Genomic DNA, 16,721 nt, shown 5'->3' with positions numbered 1-16,721 from the left:
TCACACATGTTTGTCAAGTACTCTGCCACTGACCTGTACTCCCAGCTTTTTTTTTTTTTCTTTTTCATTTAAAAAAATCTTATTAAATTTAATCTCATACGTCCTAGTGGTTAAAGGAGTTTAAACTGTGATAGTAACATCTGTTCTTTTATTGTGTGGAATATGTTTTCAGGAGGACTTTTATGCACATTAAAAATAACAATTTTTGTGAATTGTAGTTATTATCCATAGTCACTTTTAGATATAAAAGCATTCCCAATGAGTTATTTCTGATTCATAACCAAATTTTAGCAGAACAGGTGTAGACTACCAATGGAATAATTAGCCCCTAAATATTAGGGGTTTAGAGATCCCTTTGTGTAACATTTAGCTTTAATTTCTTGGCTAGTTTATCTGAATAATTAGAGTTTTGAGGCAGTTAGAATTTCTTTTTTTCCTCTTGGGACTTCACAGTTGTCACTAGTAGCTGTAATCACTGGGGAAGTAGAAATATTATTTTGATCAAACAGATGGCTTTCCTAGCACTGGTCCTTAACAGTGTCTACTGAGGTTCATGTGTGTGTTGGATGATTTCCCAATCACACCAACTCTGTACTTTTGAAAGATCGCACCTGGTAACAGAAGATGATGTAGATATTAAAATGACTTAGTGAACTTAAGCATCTCCCAAGGTTGGAAGTGTATATAGTTGACCATGCCTCAAGGGAACAGAATCTGCTCCAATGAGAGGAAATCACTTATTGTTGGATACTTCTTATCACTGACCACAGTATATTCTTTTGCTCAGCTGTCCTCTCAGTAATTCCTTAGCTACTTTTTCAATTTTTTGGCTTTCAATAACTGCCATTAATGTGCCATTTTCTTCTGTGCTTAGTGAGATGACTGCCTCCATCCAGTACTTTGAGTCATTGGAGGGTTTTGATAGAATTAAGGATAGAATTCCATTGTGTTAGGGGGAAGACTTTCAGAGAATAGAGTGATACTGGGCTTAGATTACAAAATTGTATTATTATTATTATTTTTTAATTCTGTAGTGAAGCTATGATGGTGACTTTGTTAACAGGTTGCTGTCCCTTTTTAAATGTGTTTGTTTTCCTTCTCCCATTGGAAATTTAAAAACCACACAAATTGGTTGTCTACACATGTGCTTGTGCCCCTGAAATTTTTTTAAAAGGCAGCTATTAAGATTCTAAAAACTTCATAGACTGTATTACTCTATAGTTTAAGTAGTAAGAAATGTTGTCTGTTTTTTGAAATCATAATACCTAAAACAACCAATGACATTTTGAAATATGTGAAGGCAGGTTATCACTTGGAGAGTGTATGGTATTATTGCTCTAATAGAACTATTTGGTCTAGCCCCAAGAGTGAATAGAAGTTATAGAGCTTTTAAAATTTTGCCAAGAAGGAAAGAATTCTGATGCTTTATACATATTACAAGTAGAACAGTAGTCCATTTGTTGAGATGGCACAGAGATAATGGATGGTAGAGAAGTTAGGTTAATGTTGGGAGTTTTGTGTTAGCCAAAAACTCTAGTTGAGTTTGTTACACTCGTGAGAGAGGTAGATATATATGGCTTATTGTAAAACATACTTGAAGACTGTTGGGTGGTAACTAGAACCGTAGTTATAAGTAAGATCTCCTGGGGAGAGTTAAACAGAGACAGACCTGGCAAGCATCAACATTTAAGGAATGGGTGGAAGACCGTAGAAGAAAACCAGTAAGAAAAGAGATAGGACAAAATCCTTAACAGTCTAGTGCCACAAAAATGAAGCATAATTCTAGAAGGGAGGAAACTTGTCAGTTGTATCAGGTGCTGCAAAGAGAGCAGGTTAGATAAAACCAAATCTTGATTAGATTTAAGACATCAAAGACCCTGGCAAGAACAATTTTCATGGACTGGTTGGAGTTGTAAGATGGTTTGTCACAAGTTGAAGAGTTAGAAATAAGGAAATAGAAATATCTTTGAAGAGTAGTGGCTCTGAACTTAGTGCGTGGGAGCCGTGGTTGTTGCAGTGGAACTTTTAAAGGTTGACTAGGCTTGACTTGTTTAGATGCTTATTGAAAAGAATACATCAAGAAGGAAGCGGATAGCTGGGTGCAGTGGTGCATGCCTGTAATCCCAGTGACTCTGGATGCTCAGGCAAGTTCAAAGCCGCCTTTGCGACTTAGCAAGGCCCTAAGCACTTGGCAAAACCCTGTCTCAAAATTAAAAACAAAACAAAAAGGCTGTGGTTGTATGTAGCTCAGTAGTAAAGCACCTCTGAGTTCAATCCCTGGTACCAAAAAAAAAAAAAAAAAAAAAAAAAAGGAAGGAGATGAAACTTGAGGCTGAGTTTATTATTTTTTAAAGTGCTAGGGATAGGACCCAGGGTCTCATTGGTGCTGCCACTGAGCTACATACCCAGCCTCTAGATTGAAACTACTGTCAGTGCCTTTTCTACCACCTTGTGCTGTTTGTCGGTGAAAACCCTGTATTAAAATGAGTACACATTCAATAATGCTGTGATGAGGACATTTGTGAATTTGATTATTCTCTCTTCAGTCTTTTTTTACATCTATTCTCTCATTTTAATCAGAAATTTTTTTCTGTGTTGTTTCTCTCCTGAGGGATGTTCATGCTTTGATTCTTTCATATTTCACTCAGTCTCTAATGATTAACTGAGGTGATGGATTTAGTTAATTCCGTGAAACCAAAAAAGGTTGCCTGTATTTGGGGTCTTTGTCCATATACCGTAAGAGCTTTGTGACACATGCTGCAGTTTGTTTCTACCTCCCTCCCTCCCTTCCTCCTCTTCTCCTTTCCTTCCTTCCTGCCCTAGTATTTCAGTTGCATACTCTTACTAGTAGAAGGTTAACATGTACCCTAGTAGATATGACTGTGTTAATTATAGTTAAATATTGTACTGTACTAATGCACTGAAATATATATGTGTGTGTGTATATATATATACATACATATGTATATATACATTTCAAAATTTAAAATGATACTGTGGAAAAGCTGAAGTGGATAAAGATACTTTTAATAGTCATCAGTAGAAACCCAGTTTATCTTCACAAATAATTTTGAGTGAGAGCAATGTGTTTGAATATAGCTTTTTTTCCCTCTCTCTCTTCTTTTCTCTCTCTCTTTCTCTCTCTTTTTTTTTTTTTTTCTGGTTATGCCAGGAATTGAACCCAGGGCTTCATGTGTGGCTCTACCACTGAGCAATACCCCCACCTTCATTTAAAAAAAAAAAATGGTAAAGTGTGCATAATACACTATTTTTTAAAAAATTTTGTTGAATACTTTGTGATAGAGTTATTCAAAGGGCTGGTTCCAAGCTTACTCTTTAAAATGTAAATCAAGTAATTTTTATAGCTAATAATTCACTGTTTAATATTTACCCTAAGTGTTTTAATTTACAAAAATAGAGCTGGAAGTTTAACTCACTGGTAGTGTGTTCTTAGCATACCCAAGGCTCTGATTTTGATCCCTAGAATCACCCAAAACACAAAAAATACCTACAGAGTATAGGAATCTGCTTGACTTCCTTGTATGAAAAGTAATCAATTTGGGGGGCTCTTTTTATAGAGAAAATGAGTAACTTGTCAATGTTTACAATTTTTAAAAGTGCTTTGCCACTTGAAAAACAGCAGACCTTTATGTAGTATGACAGATTTTCTTTCTCCCAATCTGATGAAGATGGGTTGTTTCATAACACTAACCTTATCTGTGACATCTGGTAGTATACTTTGTGCCATTCTGTCTTCAGCTTCTTAGGTTGCTAATGAAAGAATGAATGAATGTCTTGTGTAGTGGAATCTCACAAGCTTTCTTCAGAAATTTCCTCTCTTATTTCTGCTGAAGGAGCCACAAAGAGTGGTATGTTTTTCCATAAAATGCTTTTATTAAAGAAACCAAAGATGCCCCCTCTATGAAGATAGAGATAGAGACCTGGTCTTTTTTTTTTTTTTTTTTGGTGTGTTGGGGGCGGGGGGGGGGGGGGGGCTTTGAACCCAGGGGTGCTTAACCACTGAGCCACATCCCTAATTTTTTTTTTTTTTTTTTTTTTTTTTTTTTTTATTAGGAAACAGGGTCTTGCTAATTTACTGGGGCTGACTTTAAACTTTCCTCCTGCCTCAGCTTTCCAAGTGGCTGGGATTATAGCCAAGCACCACTGTATCTGGCAGCTTTGTCTTTTATTCAGTGTTCTGTTGCTCTCACCTGAAGAAAGCCTGTCCAGTAAGACACTCAAACCAGGCACAGTGGCACATGCCTATAATTCCAGGAGCTCTGGAGGCTGGGACAGGAGGATTGCAAGTTCAATACCAGCCTCAGCAATTTAGTGAGGCCCTAAGCAACTCATAGAGACCCTGTCTCAAAGTTAAAATGAGGGGGAGGGGCCTGGCAATATAGCTCAGTGGTAAAGTGCCCCTGGGTTCAATCTTCAATCTCCAGTAACCAAAAAAAAAGATACTCAATAAATACTTAACTGTGGAATAAATTTGCAGTTGGAAATGTTTTCTGGTAGATGTTTTCTTAGAAAAATTTCCATTTTATTAGGAAACCAACAAAGGCTATAAAGGAGAGTATATTAGAAAAACCACTGTACTACCGACTTTTATGGAAAATTTCCCACACTAGGTAATTTTTCTAATACTAGTCTCCCCAAGCCAACGATCTTCAACAGTGTTTTCTGTGCATATTTATATAATAATATACTGACAGAGAAATTCATTTTAGTTTATGTTCATATTTTTTCCCAAGCCACATTTTACTTGTCTATACTATGATGGGAAGAGCAAGTCTTCCCTCATGGTATTTGGCTTCTTATCATACACTATTAATATAAGAAACCTCAAAAGAAGCACATAAACATAATGCAGTGAAATTTTCCAAAGTTCTGAATTGAAAATCAGAACTTTAAACCTTACTTCAACCTTTAGAGATAATGATACAGATTTTAGGTACTTAGTTTTTAAGTATTCTGCTAATATGACTTATTGTCATATGCTAATCTTTTAGGGCATAATTTATATGTAGAAGGAGGTTCTTAATAGTAAATGTGAATCTACTATTAAGGTTCATATCTTGTTTTTAAACAAGACATTTTGGTTCTTTCTATCATCTTGATAGTCTCACTGTATCTGATTAAGCATTGCTTTTCCTTGGTAAAGAGGGAATAAATACTGGGAGGAAGAGGAGGCATACTTGCACCATTAATTTAGTGTGCTTAAGTTATTAATGTTATCTCTCATAAACTCATGCATAAAGCCCTCACTTGCTTTTGAGGGCTCAGGAGACTGAACTAGGTTACTTGTATAAAACTGATTAATTAGGCATATATTTTATGAGACTTGCTGCAACAAATCCAAAAGAGCACCATTATTAACTCTTCACGCTGTGGAGTATCTCCTCTTCATTTCAGGTAATGATCATCTGACATAGATCCAATGAACCTTAGCCATAGATTCAAAAATTTTTGAATATCAATCTGTTCTTGGCATTAGGATACAATTACGAACAAAGCAGATCAGAACTCCCCAAAAGGTGTAGTGATTTTCTTGTGAAAATTACTTTCTACTCTAACCCAGTGGAAAGTGTTGCAATTTCTGAAGCCACTAAGTAAACCACTACTTAGAACAAAGCAGTGTGGAGGTTATATTTTAGTGGGTGAGACAGACAAAACAAATTCAATAGTAATTGAGATAAGCGCTTTCAGAGAAAAAGTTGGAAATACTACAGGGAGTGTCAGTATGGTTGTGCCTTTAAAGTATTTATGGAAGTTTGCATTGAGATGGTGACAATTGAGCAATGAACCTTAAAGAGTGATTTTGGGAGGCATGTGTAAGTAAAGGGAAAGAACATTTCAGCAGGAAGAAACAGCAGATATAAAGTCCCTGAGGCAGAGGGTTCCTGGATTAGATGGCAGGTGAAATAAAGACAAGAATCAGAGATGTCTCCATGGTTGTTGGCCTGGATAATGGTAATTACAGGGTTGCCATGATTTGATAAGGGAAACAGGTTTGGGATTTGATTGTGAGATGAATGTGTATGCAAATGAACAATACGCTTTTATGACCTCTGAATTTTGGAGGCTGACAGATTAAAAAACTTTTAGACTGATGGCAGGGATATAGCTCATGGGTAGAATGCTTGCTTGCCCCAGTACCACAAAAAACAAATCTCAGGCTAATCCACTCTTTATAAGAAACATTGTTTTGAATAACTCTCCATTGCCTTCTTCCCTAAGTCCTTTGTAGCTGCCATTCTTTTTTTTTGCTATAGATTTGACTACACCAGGTACCTTGTAAGTAGAGTCATTCAATATTTGTCTTTTTGTGACTGGTGTATTTCACAAGGTTCATCCATGGAGCATTTGTAGGTATTTCCTTCCTTTTAAAGGCAGAATAGTATTCTATTTTATATGTATGCCAGATTTTTTTAGTCCATTTATTTGTTGTGGAGACTTGTGTTGGCTTATGCTTAGTTGTTTATGAGAGGGAGTCTTGTTTAAAGATTATAGAGTTTAATTGCCTGCTTACTGAAGAGTGACTAGATGAAATTGAGGTTGATAATACTCTTATATAGGTCTATTGTAGGATAATAGTGTTTGTTACCACCAGAAAAAATTGTAGAAACACTTTATGTTATACAACTTAAATGTATCTGGACTATAAGAAAAATGACCTAAATGGGTATCACATTAGTAGTGGTAGACACCATAATGGTCAAAAGCACAGTATAAAGTTAACTGGATTTAGAAAGCCTAAGATTTTGAATATACAATTGTTGGGTTATTGTGAGAATTAAGTAATACATTCAGAATTAAGTGTCATACAGAAAGTATAATACATTTCCTGATCTTGATGACTGAAGAACTGTTTAGAAAATAATTGAGTTATAGTGGAGTTGTAATTGTAGTCCTAAAACCTGAAATTGTGATTTCTATTAGCATATTTTGACATAATCCATTTCAGCAAAATGCGTCATGGTGTGAAACACATCAACATGAGATTTTCCAAGATATTCCTTTCTTATTAAAACATACACACAAAATGCAGCACTTTAAATTTTTATAGCAGTTGGTGCATTGGAAAGTTGAAAAGTATGAATAGAATACAAAATTACGAAGGTTATTATAAAATTAAAACAATAGGTCCTGAGAAGACCCTTGGTGACTTATTCTTTCTAGACAGCTCTTTACCTAATTTTTTTCTCAGTCTTATCTTAAAAGATGAACTAATAGAAGGTACCTGGTAATTTAAATGAACTGCTTAGCTTGTTTGCTTCTGTAAATGTTATCCGTTAAATTGAATATATTATTTCTGATCTGTATGTTTGAAACATGGATACATTTGATTATGTTTTTGGCTGAAGTTGCCTTTTTTGTTCACCTCTACAATGTTTGACTATGGAATAATGATATTAAATTACTCTGTAGGAGACAGTGGAAAAATCAAACTCAGTTTCTTTTAATATGCACTTACATGTAGGTTACTTCTGTGATCCCGAAGTGTGTGGTGTTTCTTCCCACAAGCAAATAAGCAATTGATTCTGTAGCAGACACCAGCTGGCATCATCTTCTAATTCAGTTTTGAAGGTAGCATCAGATCGCATGGTTTGAGGTGTCAGTCTCCAAGGATGCCCCATCTGTTCAGATTTCTGTTGGTCCCTCTGCGTAGCAGTTCTTCCTCCTGGGTATGAGCCCTTTCTGAAATGGAAGTCTTATGATCTGTCAGACAAGATAGGTCAGAGAATTTCTTTATAACCAACTCTGAGACAAAGGTGGGAGATCAGCCTGTGATCACACTGGGGAAGAGAAATTCTAGCATCTGTGACTTGTCTTGGGGAAGGAGCAGTTGGAAAGAGAATTAAAGGTTAGAGTGAGTCTGCTTTCTGAGACTACTTCTGAGGCCTAGAGCACCCCAACATTATAACAGGAGACTGTCTTCTCACCTTTATGGCTCGGGAGCTGATTCAGTAGTCAAGGATAGAAGGCCAGATCCTTTAACCTTATCAACTTGTTTCCAAGTAATTGGTGGACAAAATTTATGTAAAATTCAAGTGTTTGCAGGATGCAGAAGTGTAGCCGGTAATCTCAGCTACTCAAAAGGCTGAGGCAGGAGAATGGGAAGTTTTAAGGTCTGCCTGGGCAACATAGTAGTGAGACCCTGTCTAAATAAATAAATAGGTAAATTTCAGATGTCTATAGGACACATCCTATATAAGTGATACTATGATACTATCTGATTTAATTCATCAATTCAATATTCAATATTTTTCTTTTGCAATTTTTGTATACATTATGCATATAAGAATCCGTGTAAAAATAAGTTCTTAGCATAAGTAATATGTTTTGTGGACATTTAATACATGCAATTTTGTTTTTCATGCCTATTCATCTATTTCAATTTTTCCCTTATTCTTGTACTTTTAATTATTATGTGATTTTTAAAAAATATTAAAATTTTTTATTTGTTTTAATTAGTTATACATGACAGCAGAATGCCCTTTGATACATCACATATAATGGAGTATAATTTCTCATTCTTGTGGTTATACATGATGTAGAATCCTACCAGTCTTATGTATATACATAGGATAATAATGTCTGATTCATCCTAATATCCTTCCTACCCCCTTACCCCCCTCCTCCCTTCACTCTCCTCTACCTAATCTAAAGTAACTCTACCTTAGCCCCACCACATTGTGAATTACCACCCATATATCAGAGAAAACATTTGGCTTTTGGTTTTTTGGGATTGGCTTATTTCCCTTAGCATGATATTCTCCAACTCCATCCATTTTCCAGCAAATGTCATTATTTTATTCTTCTTTAAAACTGAGTAATATTCCATCGTGTGTGTGTGTGTGTGTGCGCGTATAATATCACATCAAACATGTGATTGTTAACAGTGCTTTATTTACCCACCGCTCCAACAGTTTAGAGAGTGGAGGAAAAATAGCATGTGCAAAGGCCCAGAAGTCTGAAACACTCTGGTTTATTCTGAGAAATATATGTAGTTCTTATGTGACTAAAACATACACTGTATTAGTATGGAAAAGACAGCTGATCAGGAAAAACCTTGTGAGAATTAAGTTGGAATTACCCCAAACCTCAACTTTGTAGTCTTTTATGTCTCTGCTCTTGTCAAATTCTTAATTTCTTTAAGAGTAAATCTTTCTAGGTATATTTTTAAAACTGACCAAATTTTCTGTTACATCTTTTAACAGTCTCTTTTATACTGAGATTTCTAGTGATTTAAGTTTAAAGAATAAGATTCAGAAAAGAATAAAACAAAATGTGTGACAGATTAAAACTTTGTTTAGTGTTCTTTTATGTTCTTTCTTTAATTGCTAAAATTTCTTGCCCCTTGCTAAGGATAATATGACTGAAGGAAAAAATAAAGAAGTTATTTATCACTGAGAAAGTGACCCACTGATTTTTGTAAAATCATTTTAGTAGGTTATGATCTGTATTTAAGTAAAGTCATGACATAGAATAGCTTGTATTTACGTAAATAGAATAGCTTATGTCTACATAAACGTGTAGCAGGTTATAATGTACATACACAAAAAACCTACTATGTGTTGTGGTAAGCAAAGTTTGAAAAAACCCTGTTTCATATTTGTGTATGCTTACTGACATTTCTCTGATTATTTGAGGTAGTCCATTCATTTATTCTTGGTATTTGAAGGGTCACTGCCTTGTCCCCGCCACTTCCTCCCCAGTTCATTGGTTCATCACTATGTGCCAGACACTGTTCTGCTTTATATTTATTGATTTTTTTCATATGAATATTATTTTTATCACAGTTTTTCAAAAGGAGAAAATAAAGTACCTAGACGTTAACTAAGTATCTGGAGGTTAATTGACTTGCCTGAGGTCCCAGAGCTAGCAAGGGGTAGGTCAGGGAATCAGATTCAGGCAGTCTCTCTTTAGAGTTCATTCTTAAAGCCACCAACCTTTAATGCTTCTCTGCCACCTGTGTCAAGGCACTGTGATGCGTGCTGTAGGTACAGAAGTATATACATCCGAAATGGTTCTTGATCTCCTGGAACTTAATGTATTTATACTTAAAACTAGAAATGTATTTCTAGTTTTTTTGTCTTGATTAAAATATATAAACATATGCATAGAAATATGTAATGTGGGAAAACCCTATACAGCTAGCTAACCACATGTAATTAGCATATTGCCATGTTCTTGATTTCACTATTATTTGATGACTGTTTCTATCATATGGATGTGCCATAATTTAACTGTTGTCCTGTTATTGGAAAGAAATATGTAGGGATTCCTTGTGAACATCATAATGCATTTGTTATTGTCATTTCAGATTACTATGTGACATTGGATAAATGCATAAAAGTTTAAAGTTGTTGGCATGTTTCTAATTATATTTCTAAAGTTAATGCTTTAACAATAGTTCGAAGTAGGGCTTTTCTTAGCATCTTCATAAATATGGTGCATAATAATTTCAGTAATCAAAAACAAACCAAACCAAATATAATTGTTACTCAGTGTCCCTAGGGGTTTGATTTCATGACCTCCCTAGGATATCAAAATTTATGGATGCTCATGTCCCTCATATATTCTGGTGTAATGTTTGCGTGTAATCTATACACACAGTATACTTTAAATCTCTAGGTAACTTGGATAGTTTCTAATACAATATAAATATATATAAATAGTTATTATACTGTATTCTTTAGGAAATAATGAAGAGAGAGAAGGAAAAAGGTCTGTCTATATATTCAATACAGCCATAATTTGTTTTCCAAATATTTTTAATCATAAACAGTTTTGATCTGTAGATTTGGAACTGATACAACTGAATGTAATAAAAATTTAGTAATTAAAAAATGCTCTTAGTTGCTCATTAAAAGTATCTTTCAAAAAGTTTTGCTGACCTTAATTCTGACACATAATGTATTTTTAGTGTATTTTGAGGAATATATATAAACTTGTTAATTGCAGGTATAATTTTGGTACAATATCAGTATAATCCCCGAAATAGGTTAATTTTAAAAATGGAAAATTGGGTTTACCAAATACCAATTTAGATTCTTAACTTATTAAAACCCAAAGTTTTCAGTTCTGTGACTATTTCAAAGAAATTGACAAAGGTGCAGTAAAATATGTTGGAAATCATAATCTAGAGCTTTTATATATTGTATTAATATTCATAAGGTTATATTGATATAATGTATTGTATGTAATTACATAATACATTATATTTAGGGTTTTGCAGGTTTTCTGCATCAGGGATAGAGAGACAAAATAGGTTAATATTTTTTAGTAGTGAGTGTTTTTTCCTGTTCCTCCTGAAAGACTCATTATTAAATATTTACTTCCGCTCATGTTCAACCAATATTGATGTGCCTACTATTTTTTAGAGCATGTCACGCATGCCCACCATCAGTTCTTTATTTTTACTTGTCATTTGTGTATTAGGAATGGGTGTTTAACATTTTCACTTATTTAGTAGTCATTACTGCTTACTGTATTCCAGGCTTTGGTGGTTAAATGCTAGGTTTACAAAAGACCTAGACTTCACAGCATAGTGAAGGAGGCTCTACTAACTGGTATGGAAATGTATTTGTTTTTTTCTGTTAAAAGAACAAGATGAAGTGTTTTGTATTCATTTGCATAAGGTTTTTAATAATTAATTTTGCAACTAAAAGATGTAGTTGGTTATCATAATTTTTGATGGATATTCCTGTTGCAGTCCACTATTTGAACATTAATGCTTTCACAGTGAATTATGCAAAAGACTTATGCTGATCATTTGAGTTTAAGGTTAACAGATTTTGAACCCTCAGTATAATAATTTTGCAAGATTGTTTCAGCGATTTCAAAAATGGTGTCAAATGGTTTCTTGTTCCATTCATCTGACTTGTTACGAAACATTGACATTGTAGTTCAGTTTATCACTTCTGCAATTAGTTTTGGAATTCAGTGTTACTGGATGGTTTCCATTCAAGTCTTAAAGATGCTTAGGAGTTTCCTGTCCTTAATTTGGGGGATTTTTGTCAGTGCCTTTGTAATTCTATTAGTCATTATTTGAAACATTGTTAAGAACTATCCATTGGCTATTGTGTATTAGCACTGCTAATCTGACTTCATGCCTTCAACCTCCCTCAACTAATAAATGGTTCTCTTCCCTTGCAGATAAGACTTCCCTTGAGGATAAGGATAGCAGTCCAGGGAACAAGATGTAGTTGAGAAAATTGGCAGTATACTCTTTGAAGGAAAATATCTTTCATGATCATTTTGTTCTGTGAACTGAAATTTAAATTGACAACTACCATAATTTAGGTCAACCTTAAAAAATTGTGAAGTGCATAACTTTATGAGAAAACTGGATTTCATTTGTAGAAGTCAAATGAAGTTTCTAAATATGACCTGATGTTTCTTGGTGGCTTTAGTAAGTGTGCATGTAGTTCCTTGCTAAAATATAACCAACGAAGTGTTTATGTAGTTTATAATTACAGAAATGACTAGGTTTTGTGAGCCATTTGCGTAATTAGATTATTTCCATATCAGCCAGGTTTGAGAAATAAATTTATGTATTTGACTTTTTTTCCAGTTGCTTCTGGAAGAAAGATTGGTATAGCTGTCTGAATATGGGTTTTACATTCGAACATTGTGAAATTAGGTATCTGTCCTCCCACTTTCATCTCTTACGTGTGATATTGAGCAGTTGACGTAAATCTCTGAACCTTAATCTCTTCACCTGTAAAACGCAGGTAGATCAGGATGAAATAAAATGTGATTAGGTCCTAAGCATAGTACTTGGCATTCTATTAACAAATGTTAACACCAGGACCATTCCCTTCCCCTAACAATATTCTACAATGGTATGGTTGTAGGGGGGAAATGCACAATTCCAGCTTAAAGATTCAGAATTAAGTCTTAGTTCTTTTATTTTACTATATATGTTTTCTTGGGTCAGTCACTTGAGTACAATCTATCTTCTCTAAAATAAAGTTCTGAAAATTAAATGAGGTAATGAGTAAGTCCTTGAGAGCTAGGCTTTTATGCTTTACCATTTAATGTATTTATATCTTGACCTACTTTCCAGTGGTTAACATTTTCCCCCCCTGTGCAGGGGAGGAACTGTGTTTCAGGAGCATGAACCTGGTAGTTGTGTGTAGGTTACAACACACACACACACATACAGCGCCATTAAATAGTTTTAAGTAGGAGCAGGGAGAGGCCAGAGGATTGCACTAATGTGGTGAAATCATCAGTTTAAAAGATGGTTGTAGCTGCAGATAGGGATATCATTGAACCAGAGCCCTTGTTCCTGCTCATTTGTTTCTACTTTGGTCAGCTTCTTTCCATTGTGATTCTACCTCCATTATTAGCTTTCTGAATTGTGGTCTACATTTTATAATCTGCATTCCAGTAATCTGTAATTAATTGAAATCCTTAAAAAATATCTTTTTTTTTTTTTTTTTTCTGACACTGGACTTGAAAGATTTTCATGAGCTGACTCTACCTTTTCAAGTAGGATATGGTTTCACTTTCTGCTTAGCACATGTTCTTTTGCCCTAACTGGGAAACTTTGTCATCTTCTAGTCCTTGTGCATTGACCTTTACACGAGTTGTTCCATATGCCTAGAATATTAACAGAAACTTTCTCATCTGCTTTCTTTTTCCCTGGAAGCCATCTTTATGACTTAGCTTTATTAAAAATTTCCTGATGCATCATCCTAAAGTAATTTTAATTGCTTTATGACAGTAAATCCATGTATTTATTGATAAGATTAATGAGCTTGACTTTCTTTGCATAACTCAAGTATTCTTTTGGGTAACTGGATAGTATTAAACTTGCAGCAAAATCAGAGTGAGTTCTTGGTTCATTTAAAATGTGATGCGTAGAGCCAAGTGTAGTGATGCAGGCCTGTAATCCCAGTAACTGAGGAGGCTGAGGTAGGAGGATCACAAGTTTAAGGCCAGCCTGGGCAACTTAGTGAGACCCCCCTGTCTTAAAAAAAAAAAAAAAAAAAAAAAAGACTGGGGATGCTACTTAGTGGACTGAGTTCCATACCTGGTATTGCAGGAGAAATATGATGCGTATACTTCTTACTATACCTTAATAATGGAATAATTTTAATGTTTTTATGTAAGAGAGGTGGGGTGTTATGAAGAGGAAAGAGGAACACAGATAACTGCCAAGTCAGTCAGGCAGTTGATGGGTAGACATTCTGTAGAAAGTAGTTTTTCCTCTGCTATCATACCACAACAATTAACACAGTGTGATCAAATACGTGTAAATCAAGTGTGTGTAGGATTCCCCCCCCACACACCAAACCGACCAAAAGTACTCCAGTGGACACCATCTGGCTGTCCTCTAATTCAGTGCAGTTCTGACACTTACCTATCTGGAGATAACATCAGATCCCAGAGATGGATAGCTTTGGCCTGGAGGCTGCCTTTCCCACATGCCAGTCACAAGTCCCAGGTGTTTTCTTTTCTGTGCTTCTCTAATAGATCTGCTCTAAGGCAGCTGCCTTAATCCCATCTTTGAGTTCCATTAATTTGCTAGAGCAGCTCACAGAACTCTAGGAGGCTGTTATGTTTACTGGTTAATTAATTACCAAGGATATTTCAAAGGGGTACTGATAAACACCAGGTGAAGAGGTAACCAGGTCAAGGTATAGGAGAAGGGGTTAAGAGGTTCTATGCTGTCTTGGGGTATACTACACCCTCCAAGAACCTCCCAGTGATCAGTTGTCTGGAAGCTCTCTGAACCCTGTCCCTTTGTGTTTTTAGGGGAGCTTCATTACATAGACATAATTAATTAAATCATTGACCATTTAAGGTTAAATCAATTTAACCTTCAGCCCCTCTCCCATTCCCAGAGGTCGTAAGGAAGGGCTAAATTTCAAAGCCTCTAATCCTGCCTTGATCTTTCTGGTGACCAGCCCACATCCAGAGGGTACCTGGGATCTGCCTGCCATCAGTCGATTCATTAGCATATAAAACACACTTATCACTAAAGATTCCAGGGATTTTAGGAGTTGTGTGCCAATAAACAGGAATGAAGACCAAATTTGTGTTTCACAGTATCATAGCCAACCAACTATCTGTTCATTTATGTGCATTCTGTTTGAAATAAACTTTAGAAACAGACACTCTTTTCAATTTAATTACTAAATGGTTCAGTATTATTAACACCAGGACATTGTTTGAAGGAAATCCTGTCTTTTAGCCAATTCCCTTTAGTACAATTGTGTAGGTGGTTTCCAGATCTCATTCAACACAGAAAAGAATAGTAGTTATTTGTGGGTGTACTTGGTACCTAGCAAGTCTTCAGACCTTTTAGTTATTTTCATTCCTTGAGAAGAAAACTGAAGAAATTACTGGGGCAAAGGGATTTGTGAGACTTCACTAGAAAAATCTCTAAAACAATGACTAACACTTGATACTTCTCATTCATATGAGGGTTCATATTAAAAATGACAGTATTTCAAGGTACTAGGAGCATCCTTTGTTTTTCATAGTCATGGCAGCTTAACACAGTGCCCTAGTGACTTAACATACAAACACTTAAGTCCTTATTTTTTGTTTTTGTTTTTAAGTCATTGAAATTATGAAACTATCATTCAAATGGAAGCATTATAGTTCTTCGGAACCATTATGATCTCAAAAGGAAAGGAGAATGATAAAGATACACTGGCTGAGGTGTTTTGAGGTGCACCGAAGTGTTCCAAGCTGTGACTTACCTTAACATGTTCTTGAAGTACCATGGCGTGGATTAAAAGGTATGCTTTAGAAATCTCTCAGTGACCCCCAAGGTCATGGATAGAATGAATGCTCATGATTCTATATCTTATTATTGCATATTTTAATATTTAGATTGCAGATGTGGTTACAGATTTTATAGTGCTATTTTTTGTTAAAAATATAAGTTTTATGATTGAAGTTTTTTTCCTTTTTGAGATAAGGTCATGGAAGACATGAGAGTAGATCTTTTCCTTTAGTTTTAATAGTAATAGTATAGTAGTAGGCTATAATTTATTTCACCAGTAGTTTAGGGATTATTCATGTGTTAGTCTGTAATCATCGTTCTGGTTTACATCGTAGGATAGTTCTCTTCAGTGCCGTCATTTCATAGTACCCTGAACAGGAAGCAATTGAATAAATTCTTTGGTTAGGGTACTAATTTGGCCAAACAAAACAGTTCTTATTTGGGACATTTATAGTAGAGTTTTGTCTTTTGCACAGAAGTTTCACTTAGAGGAAAATGAGTGAGTTATACTTAAGTATGATAGTTAAAACCATTTCTTATCTGATATTCAAAAAAACAATTTTTGTACTATATGGTTGTTACTAATTTTTCTTTTTTTTTGAAGAGTGATATAATTGAACCAACTTAGAATGCTGAATTCATTAATGTTATATCATATTCAGGATTCTTAACCTTTTAGTTAAAGGAAACTGTGTTGGGAAAAGAGAGGTATAAGTCATAGATAGAAAAAAATGAAAGAAATACATTGGTGGAGTTCATGACTTTTACCAAGTTACCTTGTGCTAATATCCTTGCATGTCAGCAGCTAAATAACAGTTCAATTCTTTTTTTCTTTTTTCTTTTTTTTTTTTTTTCGGTATCTGGTATTTTTGGTACCTTAGTGGTTAAGTGGGGCCACATTCCCATCCCTTTTTATTTTTTATTTTGAGGCAGGGTATTGCTGAAGCTGGCCTTGACCTGTTATCTC

General features: G+C 35.0%; 1 protein-coding gene across 6 annotated transcripts in view; it reads left to right on the top strand.

Moving 5' to 3' along the window:
* The window catches only part of RBPJ (recombination signal binding protein for immunoglobulin kappa J region), a 213,068-nt gene that overhangs the window by 137,121 nt on the left and 59,226 nt on the right, over window positions 1-16,721 (top strand). For 2 of the 6 annotated variants that reach the window (XM_079154557.1, XM_079154556.1), the window contains exon 2: window positions 15,585-15,767. The exons of the other annotated variants lie outside the window; for them this stretch is intronic. In XM_079154557.1, the coding sequence (XP_079010683.1) occupies window positions 15,751-15,767 (17 nt within the window). In that variant the 5' untranslated portion in view covers window positions 15,585-15,750. The remainder of the gene's footprint in view (window positions 1-15,584; window positions 15,768-16,721) is intronic. 6 annotated transcript variants of the gene reach the window in all.

The sequence above is a fragment of the Sciurus vulgaris genome (genome assembly GCF_902686455.1).
Source record: "Sciurus vulgaris genome assembly, chromosome: 9".
Classification (NCBI taxonomy): Eukaryota; Metazoa; Chordata; class Mammalia; order Rodentia; family Sciuridae; genus Sciurus; species Sciurus vulgaris.
The sequence above is the reverse complement of the archived record's forward strand: the minus strand, read 5'-3'. Positions and strand labels throughout refer to the sequence as shown.